Genomic DNA, 15,443 nt, shown 5'->3' with positions numbered 1-15,443 from the left:
CAACTGTCAGGTAATTAAGAGGGCAGTTAACTGCAGAACATTTCATCTCAACAATTCACAACAACAATTCACCTAAATGTCTATTTTTCAACAATGCTGATGCTTGATGTCTGAGTTTGACACTGAAAACTTTTTACCTTTCCTTGCTCTTATATACTAATCTGCGGGAGCAAATGAATAGGCACAAGGTTAAGTGATACTATCTTGTTTTTTTCCGGTCTTCAGCTTACCCTGCTATCAGGTTTATTTGGGGATGAATTGAAGTCTTGTGTAAAGTGGTGTGATGTCAGAGTTAGAGCGAGTCGCTGATGCTGCTGTGAGTGGCCACTTGAAGTGACGTGCCAGTTAGTGAGAGAGGGAGGGAGGGAGGGATGAGACGGAGAGATGCAGGACTGGGCTGGCAGAACAACATTAGCGCTGATTCAGCTGCTGCAAGCGGAGCAGCATTGACTTTTTCAGAGAAGTTGGAGGAAGAGGATCAGGTGGAAGTAAGTAAGACAGAGCAAGAGAGAGAAACGCACACCCACGAGTGACAGAGAGACAGAGAGCAAGAGATGGGAAGTAGTGGAGAGGAGACAGGAAGAGAGATGTAGAGCCGCTGAAGGAGGAAGAGCAAGTTGCTGTGTTGGACAATGTCGACAAAGCACAAACATCACATTTGTCCTCAAAGACACACAAACACAGCAGAGTTGGTAGGAAACCCAACACCGGCATCTCTCTGTCTCAATGACCTGATGAAGGACAACAAAGCCGCAGGGAAGAGGAGAGGAGAGATGCGAGCGCAAAACACAATGTACCCTAATATAGCATACAGTGGCAGCTTAGAGCAACACAGCAGAGATGAGCTTGTCAGGTTCATTACAACAGAATAATACAGAGTATTAGCCAGAATAACAAGCTCACATCAAAGTACAAATCGTTTTGTAAAGACACTTTATTTAGAGAGACTTCCAGTGATGACCATAAGTATTGAAGAGTGAACTGAACTAACAAGCTTTAACAAAAATCTTTAGTACAGACTTCCATTTAAGGAACTTACTTCAAAGCTGACTATATATTAGGGGCCAGAAATACAGAAGCAAATGGTGCTTATCAGTGCAGATAAAATAAGCAATCTTGACACTGGCTCTCTCTCGTTGTCTGCACCAACCTCCAGACCTTTTACAACTTTTATAACGTTGACATTTATTAGCTTCCGGAGAGTTTCAAAATTGATTTTCTTTGTGCAGTGGATAGCCCCACTCAGAGTGTTTGTTTGACTAGACTAGTCCCGGACCATAGAAGGTGTTGCAGGAGTCAGCAGAAGACATTATGTTCTGCACTTGTGTGTCAGACATCAGCATTCTCCCACGCAAACTTTCCATTGATGCAAAGCCTTGGGAAATATGTTAATATTGGTGTACTGTAGGTAAACACACTAGCTAGCTGCCCTTCTGTTGTTACTCATGTATGTTGTTCTGTTTCTTTTTTCCCCTCTCACGCTTCAGCCCGGTCTCGTCACACTTGCGTTCTCATTTCTTCTCACATATTGACTCCCCCTCCTGCTGCTGTGGTTATTGCGTCGCTGTGTATTTAGATTGAAGGTCACGGGGTCAGAGAGAGGGGGTTGGGGTGTATGTGTGATTTAATAACAGCTCTTTCTCTCTGTCAGTGTTTTAAAAAGAAAAGGCTGGAGTTTCAGAGAAGTGCATTATATGTAAGAGCAGAAGTAGCCAGGATGGTCTGTGTGTTTTTACTTTTATTTCAAATTAAATTGAACCATTTGCTATTTTAACTGCTCCGTTTCCTCTTGGCCACAGTGTTGTTACCATGACAATTAGCCTGATGGTTGTCTGTAAGGCTGTTAAGTGAATTGCATAATTACTGTCCGTTATCATGCTACCAGTTGGAGAGAACCACACAAGCTGGCAGACAGTACACACATAGATACACAAGGTCGTCTTGTTCTTATCACAAGATCCAGCGCTCATGAGGGTGGTAAAATGTATTTAGCTAGAAAATACAAGTGCCTCACATTGCTCTTAATTTGTACACTCCATTTGCATGGTCATGGAGCTGCAAAATACACAGAGGCCGTTAAGGAACTAGCAGAGGTCAGTTTAACCATCAGGCAGAGGAGAAAAAACTACAATTCCCATCAGTCATTCCTGCCCAGTGGAATGCTGGGATTGTTCTAGTGACTGCAGGATTTCAATCAACCTTGAAATGCAACTGGACACTGGAGCGTCAGACAGAGAAGGGGAGACATTGTCAAGGTCAATCACTAGCCTGGCATGCCATAGCTACAAGCTGCCTGATTGATTTATATAAAGCCCCCACCCCCCCGCTGCCATTCTGTCTCATTGATTTAGGCTACTCTCTGCCGAAAACTGAATGACAGAACAGGATGCAGCAGTGCTGCTTCTTTATTATTTAGTTACTTCCACAACTGCCAGGGAAGCAGTCTTTCCTGTCAAAGATAAATCATGGATTCTGGATTAGTGATTTTCCAGTACATGATATTTTCAACTGCACAGGCATAATATGTCACGTTTCCATATTAAAATGTATGCAAACGACAAGACCTATGGTTTATATTTGTGAACAAATGCTTCCAAGAGGAATCTGCTATTTAAATCAAGATAATGGGCCATTACCATTAATTTGATCGACTGTCAATAGAATTTTTGGCCAAGAGTCACTTTTTAATTTTTCATAACAAAGTCATCAGAACCCTCCTTTTATTGTGTCCACACTCCAAGATATAGAAAGGTTTGTAGTTATTAGAAAACCATTTGAGGGGACTTTGTGAGTGAGTAAGTGTAAGGTGCTTGGTCCAAACATAACTCGAACGAGGCTAATGCAGCACTGGCAACTGCCATTTTAAAAACCTGTTAGCCGTGTAAACAACAGACAACACAAAACAAAAATAACAGCTTTTAATGGAAAAAGCAATGGTATAACTCACAGACAAATGGACCTGCCGTGAAGTTCAGGCTTTACTGAGCATATATGCCATACACTTACAGAATCCTAACCAGCAGAAACTGGCAGCAATGATGGCAATGATGTTGAAGACAACAACTCCTAACACTTCGCAATGTCACTCTAACTCTGAAATTACACCTTGTACGTTTGAATAGAGTCAAAACAATCCCCTTCAACATCGCTGTAACAGGGGAGACACTAGATGGAGTGCTTGATGGGCTGTCTTTTGTTTTGTATTGGTCTGTCAGCTGGACCAGAGCTGGACCCATTCATGCTTGTTGGCCCAGAGTAAGAAAAGAAGGAGAAGATAAAGAGGAAACCCCTCCCTCCCCTTTCCTAACACTCTTTTTCTTTGTTCTGTCATGTCTCTCTCTTTCTCTCCGTGTCTCCCTCTTTCTGTCTTGTTTGACCCATATAGCTAGTTTGCACAGCAGTCTGACTGCAGCCCTGTTTGTCTCTTACCTCCCCCTGTTAAAGCCTTTGGCACTTTGTCTTAGTGCTGGATTAATCTGAACTGGACAAGGCACTACCCCTCCCTCAGCAATACACACCAACACACCCCGTCTCTCTTGAGTAGCTCCACACACTCATCCCTTGTTCTGTCCCCCCGTGTTTCTTTTTCTTCTCCCTTCTGGCGAATCTTTTCATAGAGGTAGGGAGAAAAGAGAGAGAGTGAAAGAGTGCAATCCAGACACTCCAAGCTCTGCGTGCTCAGACAGGCAGGCCAATATTCCCCCAGCAGATTCCTGGCATGCCATAGTAACCTGCTGGATCCTCTTTCAAACCATCAGACCCCTTGTAGAATCACTGGGGTTTATGTCTATATGCATGTGTGTGTAACAGTTGGTTTATTTCACTTTACAGCTCTTGGTTAGTGTGCAAGCATGTGTCTGTGTGTTCACAATGTGCATCCATCAAAAACAAACAAACTGGAATGCAGCAGCAGTTGGTGTCAGGAGATAGTTTCTCTATGACACAAACACACGTGCGTCTCCTAGATCTCTGGCTTCAGCAATGTCCTCAGTGTGTAGGGGTCACCAGCAGTGGTTGGCTCGCACATGACATGCTTGTCTTTGCAGAGGAGCTGCAGCTATGTGTCGAAGGTGAGCCATTCATAATCAGGGAGTGTGCAGCTGGTCTGGTGGTGGGTTCTCTTGGGCATGTCAACATCCCACAAGGACGAGAATAGAAGCCGGTCGGGGCTCTATTTTAGATTTCACTGTATTATAATTATAGGCCATGATGGGATATGTGGTTCTGACACACGGGAAGAACTGTGGGCAGTGCAGGCCAGGCTTGGACTGACACTGTAGTCCGTGTCCTGGTGTCTTGTGTCCTCAGCGAATGACCTGTCCTGAGTGTCTGAAACATCACATCACATCTTTGTTTTCTTCTAATAATTAACCTTTCGCTTCCACCTCTCTCCTCCCCTGTCATTCCTTGATGCAGCAGAATAGAGGATGTCCGCAGATGCGTTCGGAGCCGGGGGCAGCGATGCCCAGCAAACCCTGCAGTCCTTCTGGCCTCGTGTCATGGAAGAGATCAGGAACCTGACAGTGGTACGATGTCCTATGACACACACACACACACACACACACACACACAGCCAGACAAAATAACACTAAGATTGAAAGATTTTGATTTGGCTTCAAACATACATGCATTCAAATACTTAAGCCCACTTTCTTCTGCTCTATGCTGTACCTCTAACCGACCACCCTTCCATTGTTTCCAGAAGGATTTCCGCGTGCAGGAGTTACCTCTGGCTCGAATCAAAAAAATCATGAAGCTGGATGAGGATGTCAAGGTAAGAGGACAGCCTTATTACCTGACCATGCTGAGACACTGATTGTGCTGGGGTTGGGGTGTGTATGTATTACAAGGAAACAAGGAAACAAGTAGCTTGAGTATTATTCCTTTCATAAAAAATTTAATCCATAAAAATCATACCAATACCATAAGAGCCATGTGATACTTTGATGATGATAAAAGATGTATACAGTCATGGAAAAAATATTAGACCACCCTTCTCCTTGCTTTCTTGTTCATTTGATGCCTGGTACAACTAAAGATACATTTGTTCTGACAAATATAATGATAACAACAAAAATAACTAATAAGAAACTAATTTTAGAGCTGATATCTAGCCATTTTCCATGGTTTTCTCGATAATGATTTTGGTTATTATCAAGAAAACCATGGAAAATGGCTAGATATCAGCTCTTAAATCAAACTCTTGTGAGCTTTTTATGTTGTCATCATTATTGTATTTGTCCAAACAAATGTACCTTTAGCTTGTACCAGTAACAAAAAATATTTCTGGTTTTGCTTCCATTTTAGACAAAAGTTTGATTATATTAATACCTTGAAGCTTGACAGCCATGTTTCCATTCCATAGTACAGCTCTGCTGGACTCAACTCACTTTTGGTAACAGGTCCTTTTCTCTATTTTCATTTTCCACTCTGGGTAGTACCCCATACCTCACCTGATTTTAATAGCACTACCTTGTTTTGTGGGCTGCCATATTTTAAAATCTTGGTCGAATGAATAAAAAAATGATGCTGGCCTGGCCGTTTAAAAATGGCGAGTTTGTGTCGGATGTCCGGTGTCGGGCTACTGTGGATTTTCTGTGATTCTCTGTCTGCAGTGATTTCACTGCACCTTCTAATATCAGCTCAGCTCTCTTGGAACCTCGATCAAGGTGGAACCAAAAAATGACTAGGTATTGTCCACAACTTTCGTTAATGGAAAAGTAAAAAAGAGAGAAGCAATCAATCCCCTTTGTTCACTGTGGAAATTTGCTTTCAGCTTTACATATTGCTAAAAAAGCATCATAGTATAACACAAAAAGCACAATTAATAGCACTCCATGCACAGTACAGATAGTAAATTAAAGTGTATGATGAATAGGATAACAAACAAAATACAAACAACAACAACAACAATAGACTTATTCCCAGTGTTAATGTTGAGTTGAGTAGAGCTGCAGTGGAGATGCAGCATAATTGGGCAAGTCAAGTTGTAGGTTTGTGGCCTGCTGTGCTCAGACCACTTAGTGCCTGTGAATGGCCTGTTGGACTTATTTATAATGGAAAAATATTATCAGCTCTCGCGCATTCAGCAGTGTCTGTTGATAAGAAGTCCATTATTTAAACCAAATGGGTTTACATCAAAACAACGCAGTGTGCATACAGCATCATTAAGTCAAATTACAAAACTAATTGTGTAGCAAGTAGCTGTTTAGACCACTTTGTGGAGCACTGGTGCTGTATCCATAAGAAGCAGCTGCTTTTATTTTTAAATATGGCTCCACATTGCAGATATTTTAGCTGATAGTTGGCTTTTTAAGACATAAGAAAACACGAAAAATCAAATGTTTTCTTAACATTCCGCTTGATCCGGTTTGCAAACGGAGAAGTCTCGCTCTGAAATGTTGTGTGGCGTATTCCACATTCTCTACATCGACTAATTATTCTACCATGACATTAAAAATCTTTTAAATAACACAAAGATAAGGTTTCTATATTCCAACACAACAAACTCTTCTCCCTCCACTTCTCACTCTCAACTCTCCAAGTCGTCTCCAAGATTTCTGAACGAGACTTCTCTTTGGGGGAAACTTGATCAGATAACATTGCAGCACATTTCGTGGCTGACGGCTGCAGCCCTCTCTTTCAATATTGGACCATTTAAAAAAAAAAAAAATTGTGGTCCCCATTCGTCACTTAGCCTCAAAAGCGTCGAAAAATAGGCTCCAGTTATAAAAGTACTAAAGTTTAAGGCACAAGGAGTGGTGATTTCACCCCCTTACACCAGATTATCAGGCAGGACTCATCATGGTCTCTAAGGAGAAAGGCTTGGACTACACGTGTGTGTGTGTGTTTTGTGTGAATGTGTCGTGTCAGGAGCACCATCCCGTTAGTTAATCTGTAGCTTAAAGAGGTAAAGAGATCAGGAGATCACTAACATATCTGAAGACAGGACCCTTCTGTCAGCCCTGACGCAGCAGCTTTCACTGCGTGTGTACATGTGAGTGGTGTGGTATTATTACACTCCATCTTGTACATTTAAGCTTCACATTATGTCTATATACTTAACCAATTACTGTGTGGCTTGGTCTGAGAGTTCAATGCAACTCAATATGAAGAAGTGCAGTGCAAAGCTAAGCAATTTCCCACTCGAGGCCGGCAGACCAGTGATTTCACAGTTGAAGAGGCGTTTTTAGGGACAAACAACGGTTTGAAGGTAACTCACAGCTGTGCTGAAAAGAATAGAAATGGTCAAGTGTTTTGGTGAATAATGATGACATTCTCTCGCTTAACAATTTATTTTTGTTTGAGTAGTGTTTTGAGCTGAAACATTAGCATATAAATTCATTATCATGTGGTCTTTTTAAAACAAATGAATGCGTTTATTTTGCAGCAGCTTTGAATGCAGCCATTTGTCCTTCAAGCCCTAAATATTGAAGCAGATATGTGATTGATGTTTAAAAAGTCTGTGGGTTTATGTGAGCAGGTGTAACTCTCCATCTCCTCCGTACAGATGATCAGCGCAGAGGCTCCGGTCCTGTTTGCTAAGGCAGCTCAGATCTTCATCACAGAGCTTACCCTCAGAGCATGGATCCACACTGAGGACAACAAAAGACGCACGCTACAGGTCAGTTACAATCAGAGAGATGTATGAACTCTGTTCCTGTCATTCTATTTCCAGGGCTGTCCTCGACTAAATTAATTAATTGTCGACTAACACTCATAGATTCGGTTGATATAATTGACAGAAAAAAAGCACCACTTAAAACCTTATGTTTACCAGAATTATGCTAGTACATTTGTTATTATTATTATTATTATAAATAAGTCATTCAGCATGAAAAAAGCTTAAAGAATCAACCAAAGAAATCTTAGTCGACTGATACGAAAAGGCAGGATTCATAAAAAGTCAAAATGTTTAATTAAGTTACACTTGTCATCTACAGCGAGTTAAGTCCTCTGTTGATCCCTTACTCTGGAAATCAGAAAACATTATATAATAATGATCAAAATATATAATAAAAAGCTGGTAAAATAAACAGAATATCGATATACAATGGTGTGGGTAAAATGAATAGAAACGTTTGATTTGTGGGTCTTGGAAGTGCTTGAATTTTAATCTTCAAAAGCTCTAAGAAGCCTGAAAACTACAGATTAGTGGATTAATTGAATAAAAGGGTGCAGTGCTACTTTTTTTCACTCCTCCATGTTTTACCTTGATCATACAATCTTCGGTTGAGGAAACCAACTGACCTGTCAGTTTTTCACCTTTCTCATGTTAATGTCTCTCTGCCCTATTTTAAAAAAAAAAAAGGATTTTCACATCCATTTTCGGCCATAATTACGTTCCCTCTTTCTTCCTTGTGTACATTTCTACCACCTTTTTCTTTTCAACTCCTCTCTCACACCCTGCATCATTTGGGTATCTTTTTGGTTTGTTGCTTTCTATTCACGGAGTGTCTGTGTGCGTATACAGGCAGAGGCCCCATACCAGCATCCCCTTGAGGACTATCTCTGTTTAGTTCTTTCTCCCTCCATTGACTTTGAAAGCAAAGCCAGGCGGGTGCTGTTGACCCACTTTTCCCTCCGGTGCCATTTTGCCTGCTCTGCTGTCCCAAACTTGAATAAGATGGACTCTGGATTGATGGGAGGGGGGAAAAGGAAGCAGAGAACGTGCGAGCGTTGATGGGAAGAGTTGGGGGGAAAAATCAGACCAGTGTCTCACCTGGATGTCAAAAGGGGAAAACTGTGGAGCAGAACATGAAAGCCCTTAAGTCCACTTTATCCATTCACATACCTCTGAGAGATTAGCAGCCCACGGATATGTGTGTGTATGCCGACGCAGGTAGAAAAAGAGACTGGAAAAAAGACAGTGTAATCGCTCTCATCGCAGTTAGTCTTGGAGGACTCTTAAACTGAAGACCTACTTTGGAAGTGTGTTCACTTTGCTGTTTTCTTGGCTTATCTTTATCTCAGAGTCCTTTTTTTAGCATGAACCTCTCAGGTGTAAAATATACACTGCTTGCTTTAAATAGAAACGTCATTTACTGTGCAGGTTTACATGTTAATTACATTTTTTACACCACAGACGATTCGTTAATATGCAGCCGTGGCAGTTGAACCTCATACATGTGTGATTTTCTTGTGCCTAAGTGAGGAAAAACAGCATCCGTTTCCACATGTTCGCACATACACACACACACACACACACACACGCTGTGCTCGAGTCCTATTGTGAAGAGGGCACGCCAATTGAGGTCACCATAGCAACGCTCACCAATAGAACAAGTGTAGATGTGACCTGGTGTTACCAGATATTAATCAAGCTACTATAAATAGCCTCTAGTGCAGGGAGGGCCACAATGGGGGGTCCTGACAGCCAATATCCTGTGGAAAATTCCACAGAGACAGCGCACTGCTGTGGATATAGGAAGGTGTATAGAAGCAGCAGAGCCTGAGCTCAGGAGGGCAGGAGAGCGTCATTCCTGTTCAACTCCACTTATCTCGCATAGAAAGGTTTATGCTGCTTAGGGGATTGTTTTTTATAAATGTTCATTTCTTTTTTCCTTTACTGACTGTTGTAGTGAAAAGTTTTGATGTGATCTGTTGCAACTATGATTATTTTCTTTTTTATTGGCAGACAGAAATTACACAGGCATCACACACATTGTTCATACAACAAGCTTCTTTTTGTTTTTAAACAACTTAAGGAAAAGGTGGTGGAAAAAAAAAATGACAACGAAAATAAATTACCAAAATAAAAGCATACACCAGGGATACATTTTCACTCTACTTGTCAACCTTTTAGTAATTTATCAGTTTGAAACTGAAATATAAATGGGAGAAAGGGAAATACAAATGAGTAAGAAAATGAATAGATAAAATAAATGTAATACATTTTAATAATATAATTTTTTTTTTAATTTTATAAAATAAAACTAATAAAAACATGTAAACATAATCACAATGACATTTTCACATTTTCCTTTTTAGTCATATTTAGTGTCAAGTGTCCATTTCTGATACCAAACTTTAATTATACAACATAAAGCAGCTGGGACGGTCATCCAAGTTTGAAAATATATAGTATCTCATGTAAAGTCCTGTCTCAGGGGCCTGATGAATTTGATCCACTTTAACCACGTACTATGATAATTTGCTTATCCTTTATTTACTTCTATTCAACTTAAAACATGTACAGTATATTACATTCAAACTAATAACCTTTTTGTAAATGTACATTTTGAAATTGATGAATTCTGTTTTTATTTACATTTTACACAGCGTTCCAACTTTTTCAAATTGGGGTTGTATATATTATCTTCAGTGTCAAGTGCTTTGACAGACAAAGCAGAGCAAAAGCAGGATACCCAGAAGGCAATATATCATCTGCCGATAATTATCTAGATTGATTGTTTTGTCTATAAAAAGTAATGAAATGGGAACAATGCCGACCTCAGTATGACACGGTGCAGTTGCTTGTTTTGTCTGATCAACAGTCCAAAACATTAAATTTACTATGATAGAAGATGAAGAAAACCAACAAATCCTCACACTTTTTAAAATAATGAATCTGTTGAATAGTTAGTTGTCGATCCAACTCTAAACGTATCCTCTTTTCCTTTGAGCTCAGTTATCTAAGTGAAATCCTAGAATACGACTGGAAAGTCTATTTCACTTCCACAGTAGCCTCTTGTTTGGCTATTTTGGGAGATTTGGCCTTAGGCTGTGCTGCATATTTTAACCTGATTGCCCTTTGTTTCTGTTATTTTTTACAGAGGAACGACATTGCAATGGCAATAACAAAGTTTGACCAGTTTGACTTCCTGATCGACATTGTGCCCCGGGACGACCTGAAGCCGCCAAAACGACAGGTAGGGAATCACACGCTGCACAGTGACAGGCAGATGTCTCCAGAAGGTGTTTTAAGTTTTTGGAAAATAATTTGCTCACACATTTAAGTCAGCACAGCAAAAACAGGGTCATCATCTCTTCCCCATTGTTGGCAACCTGGAGGTGCTGTAAACATCCTTGACTGGAAGCTGGGGTTTGGACAGCGAGGGCTTTCAGTCGGATGTTTGCAGCATCTTATTGCCTCTGACGGCCAACAGTTACCCCAGCAATCACACTAGTTTGTACATAAATAGGAATAGAAGAGCACAACTTCATCAATCATTCGATATGTCCTCTACCAGGGAACAATTCAATAAGGGTAGAATCGAGTGTCTTCTCTTCCAGAAAACAGCGTATTGCATTGAAGTTTTCCTCGAGCGAGAGATTTGATGTACTGGGTACTAATGTAGGATACCAGATGGAGGAGTGAGATATTTAAATTTGTTGTCAAGTAGACTGTCTCCAGGCATGTAAACATCCTACACTCTCAGCTGTGTTGTCATGGAGCTGGGAGAAGGGTGTTTACGCTTCTGGTGATGGAGAAACCTCATCAGGATGAAGCCCTGTTCATTAGTCAGTTATGAAGGTCAGTGTTTACGGATACGGTGGAAACTGCTGACAGTGATCACTTCTGTCCGGGTCAGATAGGTCTCTATAAGCAGATTATTACGATAAAAACTTTTTTCTTTTCTTTATTTCTCATGCAGATTACCGCCTAATTGACATTTTTATTACGATTTCACTGTCCATCGGGGCATTATGTGTCTGAGCATTATTAATGCACTTAATGAGGGTGGCTTCAACCACCGGTTGTCCCTTGTGCATTGTTCTGTCTCCATCACTAGCAGCTGTAACCGTTCCCTTGTTTGTTTGAGTAGACTTTGTAGCCTGAGGGATCATAAAGTGAAACTTTGTTGGGCTTAACGCCAACTTTTAAAAATGCTTGCCCGATGGCAACCAGGCACCGATTTATGGTTGCCGAAACAAAAAATATGGTTTTTAGTCACCTTTAAGAAATAAAAATAAAAATTAAGATACTATGTCAGCTTAATAATGAGTATGTGACATAAAAGAATAGCAGTTTTATTTAAATAAGTGTTAGTAAGTATTACAATGTGCTGCTTTGAATTACTGAACTTGATATTTTTCATATATCTAGGCATATGTCCCTGTAAAGCTGTAATGTGCTTTGTAGAATGATTTTCTTCCATGTCAAATTTCCTTTTCATTAAGGTTAATTTGGTTATTTTTTTAATTGATTTAATTTGCATATTTGTTTCTGATTGTTATGGGTTAGTTCAACTTTTTCCACAGTCAAACAACTGAATTTGCTCTGCCATTTTCTCTAAAATAGATGCAGCAATATTTAAATATAACTAAAACAACAAGCATTAAAAATTAATTTATTTTGGGGGAGCATGGTTTGCTGTCCCTATTTTTTTACAAGTTGAAAAGTGGAAACTGACAAGCTTCGCTGCTGCACCTTTTTGGCTCGTTTTTGGCACTTTGTCATAAGCTTTGAGCAGACTACATTTTGAATGGAGAGAAAATGACTTTCTTTTAAGGCGAGCCAAAGTATGGGAGTAAATTTAAAAAGGAGGAGGAATTACCATAGTTTTAATTTATGTTGTCATGTATCAAAAGACCCTAAATGAACACTGTTAGCGGACATTTAAACGGCATATGTACAAGAAAGATTCTGTTCCTTGTTTTTTTTATCCATATAAGCGGATAATCCATGAAACTGTGATCACTATAAGCGGTTTCCACTGTAATTTAATTTGTAATAATTATTAGACTTGGGTTCAAGACCTAATGCCAGCAAGCATCTAACCTGCTGAACTGTGCTGAGTAAACTGAATGCCAACAAACTCTGACGCTGCATTTTTGTTGCCAGAGAGAGCATTTACATACACAAATCAATAAGTGTCACATTATTAGTTTCAGTATACGTATATTACAGTTAAGTCACAAATGTTTTTTGATGTAAAGTGTTCTCCAGACCTTCCGTCAAAGGTATTGACCAGTATGGTGCTTGTAATGGATCTTCTGTCCAGATTACATTACTCTTCCCCTGCCACATCCCATCAGTTATTTATCAGACCTGCCCTCCTCTACCGTTACACCTGCAAAAATAATTCATGGAGATGTAATGGACTGATAGGCCTTCTTCCATGTGTGTGTGTTTGTGTACGTGTGTGTTTCATCTTCAGGAGGAGATGCGTCAGTCGGTAGCTCCAGCAGAGCCGGTGCAGTACTACTTCACTCTGGCCCAGCAGCCTGGAGCTGTGCAGGTGCAGGGTGCACAGCAGGGCCAGCAACCCGGCGCACAAACAGCCACGACCATCCAGCCCGGACAGATCATCATCGCTCAGTCACAGCAAGGACAGGTACTACTGACATCTTGTATGAACAGCTTATAACAGGGTTAGCCACAAAGGACACACACAAAGATTTAAAGAAGCAACGACTCAAACCACTGCTGGATATGAGAATTTTTAGGCAATAATACGGGCGATGTGGAGGAAGTCCCGACTACAGCTGAGCTTAACTGCCCCACAGGAACACAAATGACCAGTTAACCCTTAATAGGGCACTAATTGAAATACTTGCAAATTCCAAATTTCAACCCTAGAGAATATTGGAGGATATTACATACAGCTAGAATGTGTAAAAAAAACATACGAAAATAATATTTTGAGAAAAAAAATTTACGAGATTAAAGCGGCAAATCTACGAGAAAAAAAATGCGCAGATTTATGAGATTTAAAGTGGTGAATCTGCGAGAAAAAAAGGTGCTTTTTTCCCACTTTTTTCTCGTAAATCTGCGACTTTTTTCGCGCAGATTTGCCACTTTAAATCTCATAAATCTAGGACTTTTTTTCTTGTAGATTTGCCACTTTAATCTAGTAAATTTGCAACTTTTTTCTCGAAATATTACCTGAAGTTACCAAATAAAGTTCTTTGCCTGATAAAGGGTTAATAAAGCCTGCACTGAACTTCGATTGTGTTTGTTTGTGTCACCTGAAGGATAACCTCTCCCAAGTAGTTAAAGTAGAACATTATAAACTCCACCCGTCCTGGGAATCATGTTGCAAATCGCTTGTTACCCGGGTCATCACACCCGGCTTTATTGATATTAGTCTTAGCTCACATTCAGAAGCGGACTGCTCTCCCACCAGCAGGAACAACTGAACCTCAAAACACACCCACATAACTATGCACACACGTACACCATCCCTCTGAAACCCTGCAGAGCAAACACTTGATCTGAACAGAACATTTTCTTGTATGATTTGCAGTAGAAATCAAATGTTTATAAACACACACAAGAAAATTGTGTAATTGATTAAAATATCGTTCCCTGTCCATATATATCATACACCCCAAAATATACACATATTATGTACAGAGTTCCTTAAATCATATAGCAAGCAGAGTTAAGTTTTGCCCTGTTAAAAAATAAAAAAAACGACCTTAAATAATACCTCTATTAAAAATGTGATTTTTATATCTCGGCCGGACTTTACTGACTTTTATTTGTGCAAAGTTTGTCACTAAAGAGGTGTTTTCATATTCCTGTACTACGGCTGAATCTCTCTGATGTTTTCTCAAGCGACCTTGAGGTGCACTTCTTTTATCGGTCAACCTAGAACAAGCAGTGGTTGTCAGATACAGAATTTCTTAATGAGGGAGAAAACTTATATGTGCTTCAGCCCCCTTTTTTAAACTTTATATGTAGGAAACTATGTAAAACAATTTATTGATCATAACAGAGTGTTTTTATATGCTTTAAACGTGTCTGGAGGGGGACTTTAATGCTTCCAAGTCTAGCACACACACACACACACACACACACACACACACACACACACACACACACACACACACACACACACACACATAAAAGAACAACATGCTTCTCACGCACACACAGAGTACTGGGTAGAGTTTCCCCCTCAGCTGCTGCAGGGTGCCACCATGCAGCAGTGAGCACAGGTGCAGCCACAGGGCAAACCCATCACACCCATTTTCATCAGTCAGTAAGATAACAAACATGCATATCAAGGGACAACTTTCTAATTATCTCACTCGTAGTTCTTTTGCTGCTTTGCGCCTCTCTCTCTCTCTCTCTCTCTCTCTCTCTCTCTCTCTCTCTCTCTCTCTCTCTCTCTCTCTCTCTCTCTCTCTCTCTCTCTCTCTCTCTCCTTCTCTCTCTAGTTCGGTCTCTGCATGTCGTGTAGCCGTGCTCTTGTGCTGCTGTGGTGCTTCATGCTGCTTCAGCAGACTGCCTTTAGCTGAGCTGTCATGCTCATTTAGACCTGGCCTGATTCACTAGCACGGCTACTGCTGCAGTCCCCGCTGAAAGCACGGAGGTCACAGTTTGACACTCACCTTACGCAGACTCCATTGTAGGATATTTACAAGGTGGCACTTCAAAAGGTGCGCCTGGAGGGATTAAGCGAGAGTTTTAAATTTGACTCCGCAGAAAAAGATATTTGGTGCTTTTGAGATGAAATAAAAACTTTGAATCCTTAAAGCTTCATCTTAAA

At 40.4% G+C, this 15,443-nt stretch overlaps 1 protein-coding gene across 13 annotated transcripts in view; it reads left to right on the top strand.

Annotated features, from left to right (window-relative positions):
- Positions 1 to 15,443, top strand: part of nfyc (nuclear transcription factor Y, gamma) — a 28,213-nt gene that overhangs the window by 8,496 nt on the left and 4,274 nt on the right. For 5 of the 13 annotated variants that reach the window (XM_059349747.1, XM_059349735.1, XM_059349738.1 and 2 more), the window contains exons 2-6: positions 4,417 to 4,526; positions 4,703 to 4,774; positions 7,511 to 7,624; positions 10,776 to 10,871; positions 13,104 to 13,280. In XM_059349747.1, coding sequence (XP_059205730.1) covers positions 4,428 to 4,526; positions 4,703 to 4,774; positions 7,511 to 7,624; positions 10,776 to 10,871; positions 13,104 to 13,280 — 558 coding nt within the window. In that variant the 5' untranslated portion in view covers positions 4,417 to 4,427. Of the gene's footprint in view, positions 1 to 2,194; positions 4,071 to 4,416; positions 4,527 to 4,702; positions 4,775 to 7,510; positions 7,625 to 10,775; positions 10,872 to 13,103; positions 13,281 to 15,443 lie in introns of those variants that run through there. The other 8 variants (XM_059349749.1, XM_059349743.1, XM_059349744.1 and 5 more) reach the window with 4 other exon arrangements.

The sequence above is a fragment of the Centropristis striata genome, chromosome 14, assembly GCF_030273125.1.
Source record: "Centropristis striata isolate RG_2023a ecotype Rhode Island chromosome 14, C.striata_1.0, whole genome shotgun sequence".
Classification (NCBI taxonomy): domain Eukaryota; kingdom Metazoa; phylum Chordata; class Actinopteri; order Perciformes; family Serranidae; genus Centropristis; species Centropristis striata.
Note: the sequence above shows the minus strand (reverse complement) of the source record. Positions and strands in the feature narration are given on the sequence as shown.